A 22,500-nucleotide genomic window follows, 5' to 3' on the forward strand; every position below is an offset into this window, starting at 1 on the left:
CTATGTTTATTTCCGACAGGTGAACGGGTGAGATTTCGACTGGGATACGTGAAGGGCACTTGCTACATGCCGCATGAAAGGCATTTAGCATATACACAAGCAGTTGTGCATACATAAACATTTAGGATAGAAACTCCTTAAGGTTTTAACACAGGGCCCCTGAAATGTATTCAGTTACATGAATGCTACCTGTTTACTGGGGATCCCCCCTTTATCCCACTATAGCCACACTGGAGCTGACTGGAATTACTGTCCAGTAACGCGAGATGCCTTGTGCGGCTTGAGGCCAACCTTAAACCCGGCAGCTGACCCGGTCACACCTCAGTAGCTCTGGTGCATAACAAACGGGAGCAAGACTGAGACAGAACGCTGGAGAAATGTGATGTTGCCTGGACCTCTGATCTCACATGAGAAATAGGAGCCTGTTTACTGAACTCTGTTCTGTTTGTCGTAAAACGTTCATGAGCCGTACGCTACATGCTGTGGAAACATCTCGCCCTTTTGCTATCGAAATAACATTCACTAGAGTCTTGCAGCTGGACAGTGTCTGACAGATACACTTTTCCTCAGCCAGACCTAACACAGAAGAATATACAGAATCTTTTACAGACAGGCTTCATTTGATGAATAGCGCAAGGTCTGTATAAATCATATGCTGCTTTTACACTGCCATTAACCATCATGTGCCACCACTGTCTCTCTCTTGTCTAAACCAGTATCACAAAAGATTTTACCGTCCTGTCTCGTGTCCCCAATGTGTCAAAATATATCAGATGTGGTGGTGATTTGATTAAAGGCACACTGACCAAAAGGGTGTTTGTGCTAGTACAGACAAGCAGGAATCCCTGCTGATTAATCCCTGCTGAGTTTTTTCCCTTTGATTAATCCCTGCTGTTTAATTCCTTTTGATTTAATCCCTGCTGATTAATCATACTCACTGTCCCTTAAATGCAAAGCAGAGTAATGGTATTTGATTTATTCAGGCTTCATCGGCAATGGCCTTACTCACAACTCTGGAAACATGCCTGCTATAGAGGTTGTAAATTTAATTTGCCTAGGGACCTGAGGAGTTGGGTGTAATGGTATATGTTTGAGGACACTAGTTCGGAGTATCTCATCTAGGATGTATATCTTAAGCAAACTGATTGGTATTGTCACAGTGTTTTCTGTATTAGATGGGTCCAAAATAGGGAAGACACAGCATGGCGGTGTACGCAGCGTGTATAACATATTGTAACAAGTGTCACTTAACCTTGAACACTAACTCTGCCACTAACCTGCTGCCTGCTCTGCTCTGTTTGTGTTTTCTGCATGCTGATTGGCCGGGCTTGTGGCGTCACAGGGCCCATTTCTGGTGCACAGCGAGCAGAAGAGAGATGGGCCTGCCACAGATCGGGCCTGCCTCCAGGACTACCAGACCGACCTGGGCAGCAAGCAGCCATTACGATCGTCCCGCGGCCAGCTGCACGCGGGGGGGCGGGGCTTGTCGCGGCAGGACACCTTCGATTCGGAAACGCAGGGCAGCCGTGACTCCGCCTACACCGACGACATGGAGACCGACCCGTACGAGGAGCCCGACTCCTGCCGCGGCCGCCTGAACCCCGCTCACCACGCCCCGCGACAGGCATCCTGGGAGGACGAGGGGGCGGAGCCTGACCAAGAGAACCTCAACATAGTGCATAGTGCTTCGACCAATCAGCACCAAAGGGGGCGGGGCAAACTGAGGGAGCGCTACTGTAAAGATGTGGAGGCAGGCGAGAGCACGATGGGTCGTAACCAGAACCCGGAGGAGTGGAGCAGAGATGTTTACATCCGCTAGACCACCGGTGGAGGACGGGAGGGAGACTCAGAGGGAGATTCTGGGGGATAAAAGGGTTTGAAGTGTCTAAAGTTGTATCTGTTTACAACCCAGAGAAACAGTACAGGTATAATGCTGTATAGCTTTCACTCATCATGCATATGGTCAGTCTCATTTCTCGGGGGGGGAGGGGGAGGGGGGGGGCAAAGACGCGCCTGATTCAGTTTTGATCTTTATTCTGTTTTACTTTATGTAGTACTGCATGAAGCCTTACCAGTATGAGCATAGTTGCTGTTTCCAGTAAGAATTAAACGAGTCAGAATATATAGCCACAAATCCTGTGTGTGTGTGTGTGTGTGTGTGTGTGTGTGTGTGTGTGTGTGTGTGTGTGTGTGTCTGTGTGTCTGTGTGTGTGCGCGTGCATGCGTGTGTGTGTGTGTGTGTGCGTGTGTATGTGTGTGAGCGCTTGCATGCGTGTGTATGTCCTTTGTAGTCTTAATCAGAGTGCGTCTGGTACTGGAGACTAAGACTCGATCCACAATTTGGATTTCCCTGGTCTTGATTCTGTCCATTTCTAGATGGCTGATCTTGATTCAGCACAAATTCACTGTGGAATCAGAGCTACCTGAATCTAAATTCAAGGTTGTCATCATTATGTCATCAGCATACAAAAGATGGATGGATAGCACTACAGTCTCATCTCCTTCTTACCACTTCTGCCTATCCACACAGCCCAAACTCTGTTTTTAACTAGCGGTAAAGTGCTTTGCTTCCTACTTCAGTCCTCCTTCAAAAGGGAGAACACTGATGCCGTCTCAGTGAATCCAGGTAACGCTGTACCTGAACATCAAGGCAAGGATCAAACCTCTGCAAAGAGCTGCTGAGATTTCTCATGTATATACTTTCTCTCTTTCTTCGCATACTATTTATTAGACGCTATGAAGTCGTATATGAAGTCGTGCTCCCGCAGCTCAGACGCTGCTATTTATTTCTCCGGCCTGTAAAGTGTGCAGTTCTGAAAACTCACCTTTCTGGTATGAACAGCTTCAGTTGGGCGGCTAAGACACGTTAACAAAGCCCTCCAGCGTCAACTTCTATATGCTATCAGGTGTTAATATGCAAGAAAATATAACTTTAAAACTGCTTTACTAAATATTACAGAATTTCTTGGCCTTCAAAGGTGTATGACTTAATCAAACTTTGAAATGTAAGAATTCTAAAGAATGGTCTATAGCACTTTTGAGACCTCCATCAAAGGCTAACACAGGTGACTATGACATTCACCTCGTCCAGCAGAGATCTGTCCTATTGTCTTTGTCAGCACCGTCCTGTCTACTGTGTTCATGTACATGTCCCCATGAACCACTGCAGTCCCCGTCTCATTACCACACCAGTCAACTTAACCAATCACAAGTGCCAAACAATTACATAAAGCCACACCCACCAGCCACGGTGGGTTGTCTTAACTCCATTCCATATGTTTTGTTATGTGGGTGTGTTTCTACTGTGTCACCCCTCTGGAGGTTTTATACATACACAGACAGAATCTCACACACACATACACACACAGTGAATCTTCCACTGCCTTTTTTTGTCGCTATCTCTGTGGCCATTTTATAAACAAAATGTGTGTGTGTGTGTGTATGGGTGTGTGTAAGGGGGCATTTAAGAAGCCTTTGATGTGCAGGCAGAGAGAATGTCTCTGATGGGCCTATTTCTACTTTCATCTGTTTCAGAAGGATATACTTGCTGATAATGAAACTCAGTAAATATTCAAGTAAAGAGCTTAATAAATAATGTTATTGTTGCGTTATTGCAATTGTTAATATATATATAAAAAAAACAAAAACTTGTAATCTTTGGTGCCTGATTGTAGCCCCATTTTGCTTTTTGCCTTCTGTTTTTAATCTGTGGGTAAATTGGTATTTTAATTAAAAACTTTAATCAAAAAGACTCATTTTGTGTTTGAAATATCTGGTGTTTTGGTCAGAGAAATCCAGTAGAATTGTAATTTGGTAGACATTTCTGTGTAATAGGAAGCCTACATAAGAAGGGCAAATTGAATACAATTGTGAAGTCTCCATGTGAAGTCACGTGGAAAGCAAAAAAAGAAAAAAACCACACTGAGATACGGAAACAGAATACAGATGAACAGGTGTGAAATGGGAAAATGTCAGAATGTGTGAAATTCCCACAATGTGTGAAATCCCACATTCACAATTTACTGACTCACTCCAAAGATCACGACGTATGATGGGGGAAGTGCTCAAATGGGTAATGGCCTGTCTTAATTTGATATCAATCTTTTAAGGAGTTTGTTAAAATAGCTCTAGTGCTTCATTATTAAAATCATCCTATAGGCTAAAATCATTCTTTGGTCTACCCATATGCTTTGATTTAACACATTGGGTATGATAAATACATGAATTAGAAACGCAGTGCTTCATTTAGAGCTAGGGGAGCATGAAAATAACAATAACACATGGCTATTTTAACGCATATTGTACATTGTTTAGAAATTTTCTGTTTAACATAATCTTTATGGCCATTTAAACTTTAAAAACAAAGCTTTTTACTGATTCATCATACGCAAATCACAACAGAATTGGACGTGGGTTGTGCTCAGCGTGGAAGCTGTGTTGTAATCTAGGTAACATTTTCCTTTTGCTGTCTTTGCCTTCGTGACATACACACACACACATACACTTGTTCAACTCATAACATGAAGGTTTCTATTATGTAGGTGGAATGTTTGTATTTTAAATCGTGCTTTGCTGTCTCGATTTTACCCACTGTCAGCGTTTTTGTTCAACGGTGACTCAAAGCTCTTGAAGTCTTAACTTCTGCCTACGCAAAAAGGAAAGTGATGTACGAACGAAGTTACACCACTCCCGCGTGATGCGTCCCAAGCACGAAACCCATGAGCGCACACACTTAATCATTAAATAACTCAAGTGACGTGTTTCGGTTTCAAGAAGCCACAGGACTGCACTGCTGTTAATCAGCTGAGTACCTGACTACCCAAGCCTTAGTTTATAAGTAGAAATGTACTAAAATTATAAACAGGGTTGAATAATCTGAGTTGGCTGCAGTGTAACAGTAATTTATATATAAATAGTAGTAGTTATGACGATTCGATTAGGCTAAGTAATAAATTAACATAAATTCCTTGTTCCCTCTGATTTTCTGTTATGGACAGCATACAAGAGCTAGGTGAATTCCTACCTGATTATTTTTAACTTACCATACTTCTAGGTAATTCCCAGATGAAAATGAAAATCAACTGAACAGACTCGACGTCACACGCCGCCCTTCTCCAAATTAGGAATGACGTCTGAAACCGTTCCAACTGACATACGTCACCGCCATCGGCGGCCAGTCAGGTTTAGAGTTTCCACGCTCCGGCCGTGACGCGTCACGTGTGTCGGGTTTAAGCACGAATCGGGCCGCCCACGTGAAGTTTAAAGATTTACTGAAATGAAAGAGCTAATAAGAAATCAGTCGGTTCGATCAACTGGAGCTCGCACTCTTTGGTAGGCTTACATCGTGGATTTATATCCGTCCAGCGGCGGCAAGAATATTTTAATTTTCTGTTTCACAATCTAAGGAAGTTCTTTCTAACCGATACCTGGCTATTTGGCAGTACATAATACTAGAAAGCAGTAACAAACAATATATTAAGATAGCTATAAATAAATAAAGGTAAACAGTTGTTTTTGAAAGAGTCGTTTTCAACGATTTTTGAACATGGGAGCCTTGTTTACTAAATTGATGGAGCTGTTCGGAAACAAAGGTAAGACCAGAACCATTGTGGTTAGACATTTCTGTTCCACAACCGACATGCCTGTTGACAGTCATCGTTGTGATGGTCTAGAATTACATTAGACAGCTAGCTCAATAATTACATTTATGTAGCATATCTAACTTATCATAGTCGTCTGCTTTTAATGGATGCCTTTTAAAAGTAAATATCGCAGCGGTCAAGTTCATCGTTTGTTCTACTCGTCAGGAAGACGTTGAGATCCTTAAAGTTCAGGGCCGTTCATACACATAATCAATAGTCTTAGACTTGGGGCAAGGAAAGCAGTTATTCCTAAGTGAAAACCAAGTATTTTTACACAGATCTGTTTTACCTGTATAGTACACAGTTCAGCTGTACATTAGAGAGAGATAAGGCCGTGGTCACTTACGTAAGCTTTTATACTGTCAGCTAATTTAAAAGGCAAACTGTTGCTGCTCCACGGGTCAGTAATATGTCCTATCTTTTTATTATATGGACTGTGAGTACGCTGGGGTCAGTAGAATGTGTTTATCTCTGAAGTTAGCAGGGCCACATAAGTGTGTGTGTGTGTGTGTGTGTGTGTGTGGTTGTGTGTGTGTCAGTCACATATATTTCCCTGACTTATTCCCCTCATCCTTTTCCAGAGCACAAAGTGATAATCGTGGGTTTGGATAATGCTGGAAAGACAACCATCCTCTACCAGTTGTAAGTGTCTCTCTGTAACAATAAAGCAATGTGCAAATGAAGTGTAGTTATTGTATTAATAGCTGACAGATTTTAGTGTCAGTCACAATTTCACAATTGTTTTCACTGTTCAGTCATAATCCAAACTAAGCTGCATCATTGAAAATAGAATTTCCACCAGCTTGGGGATGAAAGTGGAATGAGGTTTATTGGTTCAGAGCTATAGCACCATCTGCTGGACAAACAGATTTTAACATGCAGATAATGTTAATAACATGTAACGTTTTCTTCCTGTCCCTCTAGTCTGACTAAAGAGGCTGTGTTCACCACCCCAACAATCGGCAGCAATGTGGAAGAAATCAATGTCAACAAAACACAGTTCCTTGTTTGGGACATTGGAGGTCAGGAGTCCTTCAGAACCACCTGGAACACCTATTACTGCAATACAGAGGTGTGTGTCTATGTATGAGAGAAATAGCATTAAGGAGATTATACTTTAAATAATAAGAAATGGGTACAATGGCTGGAATATTTCAACTAAATTGAGTAGACTCCTTGTCTTCTAAAAGGTGTCAAAAAACAAATTAAATTAAAATAAAGTGTGTGGTCAGTGACAGTACTTGGTTCAGATTTCCAGCCCTTTCAAAGTGAAACGATGCTCAGTCTTAAATTTAGTTTTTGCTTATAACGTTTTCCTGAAGCCTGCTAGAAGAATACTGCACGATGATGGCGAGCTCATTTTGCTTCTGAAGAGTCAGGGTTGTGGACATAATTTGATGAAACGGATGTGAACGTGCAGCAGCTCAGAACAACAACTTCCTCTAGCATTCGTTTGTGTGGCTATAGCAGGGGACCGACACATGGCTTCCTTTCTGCTTGTGGAAACACTTCTAGATGGATGTGTACGTGTGCAACCCTGGCTCTGAGCCCAAATAAAAAAAATGCACCACGAGTAGACATCACTATTAACCACCATGTGTTTTAGGCATTTAACCTTTTTTTTGCATTAAGATAAAATGATCACCTATACTTTAGTTAAAATATGCTATTGTTTTCAGCAAATGTTTCAAACTTTTTTGCTTTTTTTTGTGTGTGCGTGCGTCAGCACAAGCATGCACAGATGGTAGAGAGTATGGCATGTTTCACTTGTACATCCACTCTTCAGGGTACTAATCTTCATCATGCTGTGTTGCTGAGAGTGAGAAAGTGTCCAATCATTCTTCCCGTGTCTTGTAGATTGTGATCCTGGTGGTGGACAGCACAGACCGTGAGCGCTTGACCCTCACTAAAAAGGAGCTTCATGGCATGCTTGCCCACGAGGTGAGCTTGCGTCTTCCGAGATTTACGCCACAGCATAAAACGACATGCTTGCATTCCCCTCCTCATGTGCCAGTTCTAAAGCCGATCCCTTACCTTTCCTTTACGCGTGTTCATGGGCCGTGCACATCCAGGAACTGCAGAACGCATCAGTGCTGATTCTGGCCAACAAGCAGGATATGAAGAACAGCATGACCGCCGCAGAGATCTCCCACAGTCTCACCCTCAGTTCACTGACGGGCCACACCTGGCACATACAGGCCTGCTGCGCGCTCACTGGAGAGGGGTCAGTGGCTTTGTGTGTTTGCACGTAACTTTGCACGTGTGGATGTGTTTACATGTGACCGCGAATTTCTGTTGTTTTAATAAACGCGTTTGTTTTCCTCCCGTCTCTAGGTTACCAGCAAGCCTGGACTGGATGCGTTCTCGGGTCGTAGCAAACTAGACTAGCAGCACTTCATCCGAGCGCCCGAGCGCCAGAGAGAGCGAGCCGGCTCTGCCTTCAGCAGTGCCAAACCTCCAGGGCCCTGGGCCGGGCCTGTGCCAGCTCCCAGTCTCCCCTCAAACACAACAGCCTGAAGGCACCACCTGCCACACAGCCATTCTTGCCTGAAGTCTCTGTGTGGGTGTGTGCGTGTGTGTGTGTGTGTGTGTGTGTGCTCGCGTGTGTGTGTGGGCGTGCATGCGTTTTCATGTGAGTGGGGGTGTGGCTGGGAGTCTTGGGGTCCACAAAATTTACATAAAAAATGGACCATGCTGACCAAGACGACAGAATTGCACTCTGATGCACAGTGTGGTGCAGCAGTATGGTTGAGCCATGGGAGGCCAGGAACTTGGGACGGCTGCCTAATGTCAGCAGGGGGAGGGGGAGGGGCCAAGGTGGCTGTTGAGATTGTTCAAATATATTTAAGATACTCATTCATTACTTGAAATATTTAAAAGTACCATATTTGTATATGTTGATAAAGATGTGACTAACTGAAGTGTGCTGAAATGAAACAAGTATTACAATTTTGAGAACAGTGGCTTTTTTTGCATTAATTTTGTATAAATAAAGTTTATGAAAACAAGATTTGTCACTTGGATAGGTTCTGTTTCAAAAACGAAATGGACACAACAGACATGCAAGGATTAGAAAACTCTAATCTAATCCTTTTAAAAGATTTTAAGAGATGTGGCCGGCGAAGGTCTTCCGTGGTAAATGGTTAATATTTCTTCTTCTTTCCCACTGCAGAATGCCACATTATAGGAAACAAACACACAGATCCATCGTGTCCTTATTAGCATCGTTGCCAATAATGTACCTTTATGTCAACAAACAACACCGTTTAGTCTACACATGAAATTATTGCTTGGCTGATAATCTTTCATCAAACCCTAAAAAAAGCTTTTAACCTGAATAGATTTGTCGTTAGAACGTCCTCGACGTTTTGTTCCCTGATCAATTATGCAGCATACATGGACATATTGAAGATCTTTGTACACATTTTTAGCTCGTCACCTCAAGGTACTGGCAGTGTTCAAACATGCCCTTCTGTCACTCATGATCATGTAGTCGAGCAAGTGGAGCAAGATGCTAGCAACTCCATGCAGCACACAGTTATGTACATGTATGTCTTACTGATACTACTGGATGTATCATCAGTTATGTACATGTATGTCTTACTGATACTACTGGATGTATCATCAGTTATGTACATGTATGTCTTACTGATACTACTGGATGTATCATCAGTTATGTACATGTATGTCTTACTGATACTACTGGATGTATCATCAGTTATGTACATGTATGTCTTACTGATACTACTGGATGTATCATCAGTTATGTACATGTATGTCTTACTGATACTACTGGATGTATCATCAGTTATGTACATGTATGTCTTACTGATACTACTGGATGTATCATCAGTTATGTACATGTATGTCTTACTGATACTACTGGATGTATCATCAGTTATGTACATGTATGTCTTACTGATACTACTGGATGTATCATCAGTTATGTACATGTATGTCTTACTGATACTACTGGATGTATCATCAGTTATGTACATGTATGTCTTACTGATACTACTGGATGTATCATCAGTTATGTACATGTATGTCTTACTGATACTACTGGATGTATCATCAGTTATGTACATGTATGTCTTACTGATACTACTGGATGTACCATCAGTTATGTTCCTGGACCCACTGGGTGTTTTTGGGGGCTTGCAACATCACATGTCCTCTTCTATGTGACCCAGCTTGGGCTGATCAGACCCAAACTTGTGTCCAGATGGTAAACTAGTTGCTCTGCCCTCATGGCACTCCTCTCTCCTTCACTTATCCTCCTCTCCCTCAATAGCCTACATCAGGGCTATTCAACTATATTTTTCTGCGGGCCAGAAACGTAAACGTTAATTCGTGAGCGTAAATTCTAACGTAAATTTCGACACGGTGTCGTAAAATGTTGCAAATAAAATGTTATTTATTTTTACGGCGGTTTATCAAATATTTATTATTATTTATGGGGAGATGGGCCGTGGGCCGGTACAAATTCATTAAAGGGCCGGTTCTGGCCCGCGGGCCGCCAGTTGAATAGCCCTGCCCTACATGCTTAGGGCTCTGAATAGAAATCAGGCTGCAAAGCCCCTACAACCAACCTCTGTCAGTCACCTTGCAGACACTGAGCAGATCGTCATTACTTGGTGAGCTTCCTCTCCAATGCTTGTCACGGTGCGGCCAATTTCAACTTGCTTAATGGAATCAGACACCGGAACCACATCACAGCCAGCCTGGATAAGGTGCTTGACACAGTTAAGCCGGCCTAACCTTCCAAAGTTCAGCCCGAGTTGGCCCCCACTCCACGGCATTGTCTCGTTTACTCCACGCTCCCACTCTGTTGATCAGCAGCGTTCTGCAGTCCATCCTGGAGAAGTTATCGCTTCGTCTTCCCTTTTGTGACGTTAAATGGGCAGTGGGGTTTGGAAGCAGGCACAGTCCCTCGCTCACTTGTACTGGCACCTTAGGGTCATCTACACCTCCCTTTGTTTCTTCAAACGAGGTCCTCTCATGCCTCTCTCTTGCTCTTCTCCAAATCTTCCTGCGGCAAAGCTGAGAGCAATTTATGTCATGGCTTGAAGTTTTCTGTTGACATCTCCCCCTGCAGTCTTGTCCAGAATCTCATGGTTAGACAGTGAGGCCCTGTCACCTGCTGGCCGCTTGACCCTTTTCTTCTCAGGTTTATGCCATGGTGAGTCATTTGTGGCACTGGAAGGCTCTTTATGAGTTATTGTGGAGTCACTCCTGGCCAGGCTCAGGTAGCTTTTCTTATGCATTGCATATTTCATTTTTGATTGGTGCATTTTCAAGCCCCACTCATTCTTACAGATCTTGCCACATACACACTGTTTGCTCGTTGTCATTTGAACATTGCCTTGGTCGAGAGCCATGTCATCCATCCAATGGGTGTTCGTCCTACCCGCCTCTTGTGCACCCCTGAGGGAATTTTCCATTGAAGTTCACCCTAGCATTGCACAGGGGCCCACCTCACAGTGCCAGCCCTTTCTGCCTGGGTTGCCATGTCTCCGCATTGTCACTGCCTCTCCAGTCATCAACACACTATTCATGGTTGTCAGCTAGTCTTTCCTAGCTGCCCGTATAAAGTTACTTGTGCCTGCTTATGTAGTTACGCATTTGCTACAGACAAGAAAGAGCTCAATCCTTCTGCAGGGGAAGGATGTCTGTATTCTGAATGAATAATCATGTGCTTTAGGTTACTAAAGGTAAAATCCTTTAATATAAAATACCATATGCTCTGAGAAATATGGTAAGTTGGACTAAAGCAAAATCATATGTATTAGTTATTCTTTATTTGGTAGGTACTCGTGTAGACTTTGTACACCTCAGTTTTTTTTTATTGTTGTGAGTTTATAATACTAAACTAAACTACAAAGAGTACATTCTATTACTTTAGCACTGGGTTTTGTTTTAAGTAGAAAGTGATCATTAGTCCAATTATATTGTGCATTATGCATAATCTAACACAAAACAAATATTTTTTCAAGCGATAAAGTGAGAAAACATACAGAAAGGAAAAAAACAAGGGGGCACCCGGATTTGAACCGGGGACCTCTTGATCTGCAGTCAAATGCTCTACCACTGAGCTATACCCCCGACGTAACGTAATACGTGTAATCGGTCCTATGTCTCTCTAGATATTTATAGTTGACATATTTGTATTGAAATATATGGATAATGATTCATTGTATGTTTTGCATATAACTGGTCATTATTAATCTCCTGAGTCGCTAACATCACGTAAGCAGGAATAATGGAGAAAATTATTGTGAATCAAATAATTGGCTTGCTAGTTTTCCTGGGTAAACTGACCTAGGTTTGCTATGTATTCCAACAACAGATGAAACTGACTACAGCAAACTGTGTATTTTGTCCTTTGTGCTCTCTAATTTGTTACATAGCTAGCTAGCAGTCTACCTGTGACCACGTAGCTACAGTTACAGCGGGGTCGTCACCTGCACTTCTCCCTTACAATCACTCCTTCTTACAGCCTGCTCACTCACTCACTCATTTCTGTTGAATAAAAGGAAATTGGTGCCCACTCACTGAAAATATAAACCAAGGCGAAATCAACGAAGCTTGTCTAGCTAGCCAACACACATGCCCTATTTATAATTATTTGCAAGCATCCTTTTATTTTGAAACTTTCGCCGATTCACACGTTTGATTAGCAATAAAGCAAGTGTAGAAGTGCTAGCCCTCCCTTTTCATGGGGAATTCACTGAAATCGCATTCATATGTGTTGGGGGTACTAGTGCAACGTCTGACTCACGTTACTTAACGACCTTAATCGGATCTACGGAAACCAGGGTTGCCAAGTCCTACAAAATATCCCGCCTAAAGTCAGTGTAAAACCCGCCCTTCAGAAGCCTAAACTAGCCCAAAGCCCAAAGTTGTTGACGGGGGGGGGTGGCGAGTGTAAGTTGTCGACCGGGGGGGGGGCAATGTAAAAATGGAGACATATTAAATATTATATCGCCATCGATTCTTAGTGTTGACTTGTAACTCCCGCGGTAGCCCAACTCAAAAGTTGCCCAAAATACCGCGACCCCAGAATTTTTACCCGCGGCAGGATTTTCAAACAAGCCCAATTCGGCGAGAAAACTGCGAACCTGGCAACTCTGACGGAAACGCTCTTCCGCGTCTTATCGCGGGGACGCGCAGCGCGGGACACGGCAGCGTCGCGCTCGCGCCTTCCGCGTCGTGCCCGCGCCTTCCGCGTCTGGTCGCTCGCTGACAGCCAGCGGTGCAAACATCAACAGCCGCCGCCTGTGTGGGACACGGCGATACATAACCGACGGAAACTCAAACACAGCTACATTATAACGGTTTTTTAAATATATATATGTATATATAAATCAGTTTATCGTTGATAGATTTTCGTCCTAAGCTTCAGTAAAAAAATAATAAAAATGAATCCGTTATGTAGTAGATGTAACCGAGTCGTGTATCCCACGGAAAAAGTGAATTGTCTTGACAAGGTAAGCTAATGCTAACCGAACATGTAGCCGTGTGGCTGCCTCGCCTAGCCGGGTGAGCGCTAGCTAACCCCGCGGTGGGCTGTGTATTTGATATTCCATCACAGCGTCCTTCTTAACGGACGTTATTTCCACTTTTTCGTCTCGGCTGGTCGTATTTTGAGCGGAACTGAGGAGGAGGAGTCCGCCGGCTAGCGGGCTAATCTAAGCGGACACCCCGCTAGCTAGCTACGGTCGGGTGGCGAGTCGCGCTGCTGCGGTGGCGCTGCTCGTCCGGAGCACCTGTTTTTTTTTTCACCGGTGAAACTCGCAGGTTTCTCCGCCGTCTAAGAAAAAAGAAGCCCACTTCAATTCGTGGACAGGCTGCTAGATTGGTAGTAGCTAATCTAACTAGCACACTAGCTAAACATTTGCAACCGAAGGATGCGCGTGCGTGCGCGCGCGCGGCCTCCGTTATGGTGGAGAAGCGGAATCGAGACGTGTCGATGTTTGCGGTTAAAATTAAGCGTAAAACCGGTGAGAATCGAGCCCCAAACGCCCGTTCCGGGGGGCAGAAGTCACGGTACGTTATGATGTGGTGTGGTTTTAATTGTTGTCATGCTCGGTGTATTTATTGCAACAGAGAGCTGGTTGTTTTCTTCCTCACCTGACATGGTAGTTGTGCTCGGCGTACGTGGGAAGATCTTTTCTGTTTAGACAACCTGTAGTTATTAAATAAGCAAGACCTGGCAAATGTTCGCTTTACTACGGTTTCTTTCTTTCTTTCTTTATTGAAACTCGGTTGAATGTTATAGCTAGAAATAGGCTATGTAGACGAAATGGCTTCACTAAGTAAGTTTCTTTGCTCAGAATAATAATACTGATATTATTATAAACTCACACACGGGACCCCTGACAGATACATAAGCACGAACACTTGAACAAACGCTCCGTAAAATAATGTGGCTTATTTCTTTACTTATTAAGGACTGTGATTTGTGTAAATATGTGCTGCATAAGCTGTACTGGCCGGGTTAGATAGCCTTCAGTGTTGAAAACTGAGCTTATTGTGGTCAATAAAGGAAGATACAGTGCATTTGTTTATCACAGCAGTGTTCAAAGATTGTTTAAAAAGTCAATCATGACTAGAAATGTTTTTGTACGGTTCATAGACACTTTATACATGCATCTTAACCTCAACTTTATCTTTGCATAAGCAGATTTCCTCCTGCCCAAAAACACAATCGTGTAAAGGTGGTAGAACTGATGGAGGTGGGTGGAGCTTTGGTGGCAAAACTGGGAGATGGAGATGGGTGGGAATTGTGTAACAATGTCTGCACCAGTATAAACACAATATAAACATGAAACATATAGACCCACTCATACTACCCTTCATTTTGTGAGTAGCCAATTTCTTTTACAGGGGCTGTTACGCCTGTTTCAGCTTATTCCTTTCTATTTTCACATGCTAGTACAAGACAGAGGTTTTAAAAAGGCCTGCAAAAAGACAGGATAATACAGGTAATGCATGTATTCCCATTTGATTTATCTTTGTTATATACACCCTACCCTGTTCATTTTGTTGAGTCTGATTAGCAAATTCCATTCTTTAATTTTACTGTACCTGTGGAGTCCAAATCTAAATGGCAATTATTATAACTTAGAATAACATAATAATTTCAGACGTGAAATATGAACCGTCAGCAATTGTCTCACACCAAAGATAATAGTTGAGTACCCACCCTCCTCTGAAGTATTTCTGGAGTTATCACAGGGTGAATTACAATGTCATATGGCCTATAATTCTTTCAAGGGCTACAGATTCTTTTGTAGTGGTGCATTGCTGTTGCAAACGTGCTATAGAGGAAACATCAGTGAGGTTGATGTATCCCCAACCAGCTCCCCCAACACCCACACACACACACACGCACGTCTCCTCCTTTCACCCGCCTCTCTTTGTTGTGGTCAAAATAAGACTTTATTACAACTTCTCTTGAAAATAGTATGAGATGTACGTCACGGAGGTTTGGGTCTCTACATTCAGGCACCATATAGGAAAAACACTAATACACATGCCACAGACAGCCAGACCAAAGCCTTGTAGCTAATGTGTGTAATGGACTTTCTGAAATCGATTGCTTTTGGACAGAGAGGCTTTGGTCAACCTGATCATGAGTAATGGCCGCTGGGGCCTCTTAAGCATACATAGCATTTTTAGGAAGGACGTAGTCTGTATGTGATTATCTGGGGTTGGTCTGGCATACTGTATGCAGAATGCAGCTGATGGACACGCTTCTTCTTTCTTTACAGTGTGGAGGAAACGCAGCACACAGACACTCTCACAGTCTTTCACAACAAACTCTCTTCTGTGGTCGTTTGGCTGAAGAGAACTAAACCATTGTTATTGTGCTCCAGCAGCAGAGTTCTCCATCTGTCACACTCGGGGAACATCTAAAAAAAACACACACACACACCCAAGTCCGTTAGGCCGGGCTGCCTCAGAGACCACCGTACTTCTCACTGACGTCTGTAGCAACCTCTCAGCTAGCCTACTAGGGTATACTGACCACAGGTGCCATTGATTTGTGTCCAGAATAGCCCCAAATTTCTCTGAGCACTGAAGTGAGGTGAATGAGGTTAGAGTTCGGGAACAAACATTTAAGGGGAAGGGCAAATGTGCTCTGCTCAATTAATGTGGTTGCAATTCTTAGATTATAACACCAACAGTCTTTGTTCCAGCAGTGGCCTGTGCTCTTAGCCTTTGCCTACTTGTTATTGAACACTGAAACTAATTCGTAAATACCAAACACTGTAATGTGGTCATTAGGTAAAACACGGAGGAGCTGCTGTGTCCTCACTAAACAGAGAAGAGAGAGATGTGCAACTGCATTTGAACTAAACACACAACTGGTGTGCCAGTGTAATAGAACGCTAATAGATGATTACCACTATTGCTAATGTATAATTATTGGTCTTGTCAAGAATAACTACACCCAGGGTCATAGGCTTATATCTGGTCTACTCTAATCCTGACAACCATGCATTAGATGCTGTTTGTGAGCAGTAATCCCGCTGAAGAAGGACTACAGTATAAAAGCCGTTGTCCTTGGAGACCTCTGTGTTACATAATGAGCTTTGCTACCTTCTTAAATAAATAGTTTTGTATAAAATCCCTATTTTCCTCTTTTTTATTGTTAACCCAACATCAATTTAAAGTCTCAAAGTTCTGAACACACAGCTTCCAGGTGGTGGTTACCACAGGATCCTTTTGTCAGATTTTACAGACAGCTATAGGTAATGCTGATGGAGTCCACATAAGAAAGTTTGCATTTTCACAACAATTCAGCATTGTATGAGTCAAGTGTGTAATGGGTTCAACACGCACTTTGAACAGTTCAATTTGGTGGGCATAAGTTGCACTGACTTGCTGTGCTAGCTCGGTGTTCGGTTCACAAACTTCATTTTAGGGGTAATGGTATAATTGTGTAAGTAAGAAAATGTAATGTCTTGTATTATTTTTAATGTAATGTATTATTTATTATAAATGTTGAACTGAATAGTGAGCACAATCCCAATATGACCCAGCTTCATTAGAAGAAACCAACCAGTAATACCTTCGTTTAAAATACCACCAAGCTCTTTTGCCAGTTAATGTGGTTTTAAATTGTTAGTGTTTAAAAGCTGACAGATGTTGTGAGTTTACCATTTGTGGTTTATATGCTTAAATGTATATATACATATGCACACACATAATTAAAACACAACACACACTTTAGGACTATATATTCTTTGAGGGCTTTTTAAGAGAAGGACCATATGATCAGTGTCTCTTTTTACTGAAGATACATAAATGGGCATTTAAATGAAATGTAGGTTTTATACACTTTGTGTGTTGTTTTATGTTATCACAAAAACCCTCCCAAGGTCAACAGTGACCCAGGAACCCAAAGGTCAGAGTCCAAATGCACTTTTGAATAAGTGCATAGGTTTTGTTTTGTAGGGTACCTATGCTAGTGTTGCAACACTTCTCACAGGGTGGCTCACAGCTGCATTCTTCAGTTCAGGAATGATGTCCCGAGCTGAGAAAATGGTGACGTAACTCAAAAAGTGCACAACACCTGGTACATTTAATCTTCATTCTGTGCCATGGTTTGGGTGGCAGTTCCTTAGTTAACAACAGACAAATCAAAATCTTCCTTGGCCAGAAATCTTAAATTTGACTTTGTAAGAGTCTCTTCCTCTTTCATCCTCTTGATAATTAATTTCCATGTCCTATTCTGAGCTGTGAGTATTTTTAGTAATTACCAAGTAGTTAGTGTGACTCACAGGAACATCTATGTACTTGTAAATGATGAAGTACTTGCAAAGTTACTGTTTATTTTTAATTTTTTCCAGAGACTGTTGTATCATTTCAAGGTGTACGTGGTTCATTTGTTAAAATTATTCATTTTAGAAAGTGTAGTACATTAATATGAATGTAGTTGTATCTTCAGTGTCTCCAGTGAGGGCTACATTGTTTTCCTAACGGGTGTAGCATGCAGATACTCATGCTATCTAACAGCTATTCAGTTAATATAATGCAGTTCAGAGTTAAACCTCAAGTAGGTTCAGTGATGAGACAACATGAGCTTATGCCCTCCATCGCTTGCTCATTTAATCGCTTATTCACTCATTCTCTCTTTCTCTCTCTCTACCTCTTTTCTTAGTACTGGCATAAAGGATGCTTTAGCTGTGAAGTGTGCAAGATGACTCTGAACATGAAGAACTACAAAGGCTTTGATAAGAGACCCTACTGTAATGCGTAAGTATCTCCCATTTGTGTGTGTGTGTCAAGAGTGGGAGTAAGGTAGGGAGCTTCAACTCCCTGATACACACCCACAGTCCTGACCTGATACACACCCACAGTCCTGACCTGATACACACCCACAGTCCTGACCTGATACACACCCACAGTCCTGACCTGATACACACCCACAGTCTTGACCTGATACACACCCACAGTCTTGACCTGATACACACCCACAGTCCTGACCTGATACACACCCACAGTCCTGACCTGATACACACCCACAGTCCTGACCTGATACACACCCACAGTCCTGACCTGATACACACCCACAGTCCTGACCTGATACACAGTCCTTACCACTGTGGAACCACCCTTGTGTTTTTTTAATTTACCGTATTTTCTGGACTATAGAGTGCACCTCAATATAAGCCGCACCTAGCATTTCACGGGCGACAGATTTGGCTTTCAGCCGGTGTTGTGCCGAATTCCGACTCCCCTCGTTTATCTGTGCATAAAGACGCTACAGATTATATTGTCGATTTACGTTTCTATGCATAAATAAGAGCTAGACTTTAATTATCCATCACAGCAAATGGCATGGCATTATCTATGTTCAAAGCCACACTGGCTCAAGGGTGTTAATTATTTTAAATAATTAAAATAATTTGGGCAACACGGTGGCTTGGTGGTTAGCACGTTTGCCTCTCAGCACTGGGGTCTTGGGTTCAAGTCCCTATCTGAGTGGAGTTTCCATGTTCTCCCTGTGTCTGCGTGGGTTTCCTCCCACAGTCCAAAAACATGGAGGTTAGGTAAATTGGCAGTCAACAAAAAAATCTCCCTGAGTGTGTGTCTGTGTCTCTATGTTCAATAAAAAGTAGTGTCTGTGTGTCTGAGTGTGTGAGTGTTTGTATGCCCAGTGGTGGATGGTGCTTTGCCACTAGGGTCTGTCCTCTCTCCCCTTCCTGCACCCCATTCAGTCCCCCAGGGGGCTGTGGATCCCGGTAGAGAGTACGCTGTGCACAATTGGCTGCCGCTTCTCGCCGGTGTGTGTGTGATTGATTGTCTGTGACTTGTACCTGTGTTAAATTGTAAAGCGCCTTGGGAATCTGGAAAGGCGCTATATAAATCGAACATTCATTCATTCATTCATTCATAAATAAACAACACACTGGCTATACGGAAGTTCACCTCTGACCACATGACTTTGCTGTATTACAACAGTATTATGTCAAAATATCTAGTTAGGACCAAACCAGAGTGCTCAGTGAACTAAGTTATAATCACTGTAACTCCCGAATTATCATCTGTAGCGTCTTTATGCGTGTGCAAACTTGGGGACTCGGAATTTGGCACAACACATGTTGGTTTGACAAAAATTCTCTGTCGTGCCTGCTGCTTGCATGTGCTAAATGAAAATGAGCACTTCTTTGATTTACAACTTTGACCTACCACCTGATTAACTTTCTGCTCCGCCCCCTGACGGGTGAAGAAAAATCTACAGAAAAGCCGGAAATATTCACACACATAGTTCCCACATGCTTGTAGTACATGCACTGATATATCTACACAGCGTGATGGAGAAGGAACCTCCCAGAATGTCACTGAATGTAAGAGCCTTGCCTTGTGTGCATAGAAGAAAGGCTCAGAGTGTGTGTGTGTGTGTGTGTGTGTGTGTGTGTGTGTGTGTGTGTGTGTGTGTGTGTGTGTTGTCACGTCTTTATTTATTTTTACTTTACTATGTCGTGGTTTATCATTGTGCCTGTGTGTGTATATGCACACATCTTTATGTGTTTATGATTACTAAAATGGGGGACCGTGAGCATGATTGCGAGTTTGCACTCATGGCTAATTCTGTGTTGCAGACACTACCCGAAAACGTCGTTCACCAGTGTTGCCGACACTCCAGAAAACCTGCGTCTGAAACAGCAGAGCAAGATGCAAAGCCAGGTAACCAGAGAGGCCTCCTCCACCCTCCTGCACAAGCACGGGGGCCCCTGCACACACACACCAGCGTTCAGACCTCACACTGCACACGCAGAAGGGCTGAAGCGGGTCCTGGTGATAATGCCCCCACCCTCTCATTCCCCCTCCTCCCTGTGGCCCCGTCATATCTCTAACGCTAACATCGCTACATCAGGGCTTCACCCTCTGCGTCAGGGTCATTCCCTTTCCTTCACTGTTTACACTCTTCTCACTCTTCCGTCATTTTCTCCTTCTGCCCCTCCCACACACACACACACACACACCAGGCTTCACTGCTGATATCTTACTGATGGGAAAAGTTCACTGGTTTCACTGTTGATAAACTTAAATGCAGACAATTACACATTCCTCCGCCCATGTTTCGTAGCGGGAGTAGCGAGGGTGTAAAAATAGATGAAAAACACCCAAAACCTCTGAAACCATCATGCCTCAAATTGACACGTGCCCATTTGCACATAAATACATACACACCCAGTACATGGAGTACACGCCCACTACAGTATTGTTACCATGTGCCTGCCTGTGTCTGTGAAGAGGACACACACTCACACAAGGGCAAAGTGGATGTGAGTGTGTGTGCACACGTGAGTGGATAGTGTGTGGGTGGGTGCAAACCTGTGAACCGTGTGTGTGCTTATGTGGTTTTCTGATTGGCTTTCTGTAAATTAATTTGATAGTTTAAAAGAAAGTGTCATTGTTCATCCATTAATATTAATATGTTTACATTAATTTATGTTCACATAAAACGTATTATTTAAATTCTCACTTCTTTCCTTCTTTCTTTTCCTAAGGCTGGGTACTTTTGGATTGATTTCATGTAAATTTTTGCAATATCGATTGAGATCGATTTTACCCTAATACTGTTGTCTCATGCGTGATGTCAGATTAACGTTCAAGCTTGTGGACGTTCATACACAAAATGGCAGACACTGGTAAAATTGCACTCAGCAAGCCGTCCCAACTGAAGTCTGACTTTTGGAACCATTTTGGCCAACAAACAACAAAGAGTTGGGTAAAACCAAAGTGGTTTGCAAGGTCTGCCAAGCGGAAGACAGACATGGTAGAAATACTGCAAACCTCAGAAACCACTTGACAAGGCCCCTTCCTCCACACTACGCTAATGCTAACATCTGACTGTTTACAGTTGAAGTTTAAACTATCCAATTTAAAAAGTCTGCAATTAAAACCTGTTGTTTGTGGTGAAGAGAAAAAATAAAAGTCCATTAGTATTTTGTAACACAGTTGAGCCATTTTCATTATTTAATAGCAGGCTCAATCAAATCGTGATGAATCGATTCAGACCCGCTTGAAATAAAAGGAAACTGACCACAATACCCAGCCCTAATGTACACGTTTTGTTTTTGTTTCTTGACCATTAGTGTTATAGATCTATCCTGACTGTTGCAAGGTTTATAAACTAAAATGAGAAAACCATCTCCTCATTTTTATTTACACATTTGGAATGGTCTGTACAATAATTATGTGTTTTTGATGCCAAAGCCTTTGTCGTGAAATCAGAGGGAGCATTGTTAGGGACCGTCACGGTTCCTGCATCTCGAAACGGTGGACCTGACCTTTGTTAGTCGGAGCTCGCTAACGAGCATGAGAGGTTAGGAGAAGCTGTTTCAGGGCTGTGTGTAGAGTACTAATAGTCTCTGGCTGTCCAGTTCAGCCTGTGCTGGTAAATGGTGTAAAACTGCAGGAAGTGGCATTCTGTCTTTGCTTACTTAGCACGTAAGCTCCCTATTCATTTTTCTAAAAATGTCTCTGCGACTCCTGAAACTGAATTACAACCCCTGTTGAGAATGTTGTCACGGTCCCAGAGGAACCTTCTAGCAAACGCTAACAAAGGCTTCACTTCCCATGAGCCTAACGTCTCAGAAACATGGGGACGTCAGGCCCAAGGAGCTGGTTTCCTTGGTAAAGTGAGGTTTTACAGAAACACTCTCAGTTGCCTAATCCAAATGTTTTTTGTAGGTGCTGTACAAGGAGGAGTTTGAGAAGAACAAAGGGAAAGGCTTCAGTGTTGTGGCTGACACGCCAGAGCTGCAGAGAATCAAGAAAACACAAGACCAGATCAGCAACGTAGGTTGAACGCGCGACCCTTATGCTAGTTCCTCTTCCACGTTCAAAGTACGCTAGCACTAAACACTTCGAGGAACACGCTCCACTATTTACAGTGGAGACGTGTTCTCACTCTTCTTTCTTATGTTTTTCCTCTTGATGTAAATGATGTAGTATAGCCTTTGGTTCTGAGCACACATCTCCATTTACGACGGTCTTCTTCCTTTTCACACACCCAACTTACTTTTATAATTTCCTTTTCCTGTACACATTGGTTTGTCTCAGACTGTGAGACCCCTACTGATCAATACAGAAATGGCAACATAGGTGTTTATGTACAAATACATTATACAACACTATTCCATGTACTGCAGAGCGATATTTAAAACATACCTGTAGTGGCTCTGTATTTCTTGATCAGAACATTTAAGATCATAGTTACATAGAGGAGTATGATGTCAGGAGTATGATGTCAAAGTTACCACTTATTTCTCTGTGCTAATAAATGGGGTGCCATTGTTCAGGCCTTAAATAAACCTGAATGCAGTCTGGGAGT

The 22,500-nt window shown here is 42.8% G+C and overlaps 3 protein-coding genes and 1 non-coding gene across 8 annotated transcripts in view; 3 read left to right on the forward strand and 1 right to left on the reverse strand.

Moving 5' to 3' along the window:
• Positions 1 to 3,722, forward strand: part of cacnb1 (calcium channel, voltage-dependent, beta 1 subunit) — a 35,476-nt gene extending 31,754 nt beyond the window's left edge. For 2 of the 3 annotated variants that reach the window (XM_076997115.1, XM_076997116.1), the window contains exon 14: positions 1,343 to 3,722. In XM_076997115.1, coding sequence (XP_076853230.1) covers positions 1,343 to 1,819 — 477 coding nt within the window. In that variant the 3' untranslated portion in view covers positions 1,820 to 3,722. The remainder of the gene's footprint in view (positions 1 to 1,342) is intronic. The other variant, XM_076997117.1, reaches the window with a different exon arrangement.
• A 1,519-nt stretch (positions 3,723 to 5,241) lies between these two features.
• arl5c (ADP-ribosylation factor-like 5C) lies at positions 5,242 to 8,650 on the forward strand. The gene is made up of 6 exons (XM_076997121.1): positions 5,242 to 5,591; positions 6,224 to 6,284; positions 6,567 to 6,714; positions 7,500 to 7,583; positions 7,715 to 7,866; positions 7,977 to 8,650. The coding sequence occupies exons 1-6, from the start codon at positions 5,546 to 5,548 to the stop codon at positions 8,023 to 8,025; spliced, it is 540 nt and encodes a 179-aa protein (XP_076853236.1). The 5' UTR covers positions 5,242 to 5,545; the 3' UTR covers positions 8,026 to 8,650.
• Positions 8,651 to 11,675: 3,025 nt separating this feature from the next.
• Positions 11,676 to 11,747, reverse strand: trnac-gca (transfer RNA cysteine (anticodon GCA)). The gene has a single exon. It is a non-coding gene; the product is annotated as a tRNA-Cys (tRNA).
• A 1,102-nt stretch (positions 11,748 to 12,849) lies between these two features.
• The window catches only part of lasp1 (LIM and SH3 protein 1), an 18,844-nt gene continuing 9,193 nt past the window's right edge, over positions 12,850 to 22,500 (forward strand). For 2 of the 3 annotated variants that reach the window (XM_076997122.1, XM_076997123.1), the window contains exons 1-4: positions 12,850 to 13,132; positions 17,815 to 17,909; positions 19,760 to 19,844; positions 21,858 to 21,965. In XM_076997122.1, coding sequence (XP_076853237.1) covers positions 13,064 to 13,132; positions 17,815 to 17,909; positions 19,760 to 19,844; positions 21,858 to 21,965 — 357 coding nt within the window. In that variant the 5' untranslated portion in view covers positions 12,850 to 13,063. Of the gene's footprint in view, positions 13,133 to 14,580; positions 14,630 to 17,814; positions 17,910 to 19,759; positions 19,845 to 21,857; positions 21,966 to 22,500 lie in introns of those variants that run through there. The other variant, XM_076997124.1, reaches the window with a different exon arrangement.

This window comes from Brachyhypopomus gauderio, chromosome 2 (genome assembly GCF_052324685.1).
Source record: "Brachyhypopomus gauderio isolate BG-103 chromosome 2, BGAUD_0.2, whole genome shotgun sequence".
In the NCBI taxonomy this organism is placed as follows: domain Eukaryota; kingdom Metazoa; phylum Chordata; class Actinopteri; order Gymnotiformes; family Hypopomidae; genus Brachyhypopomus; species Brachyhypopomus gauderio.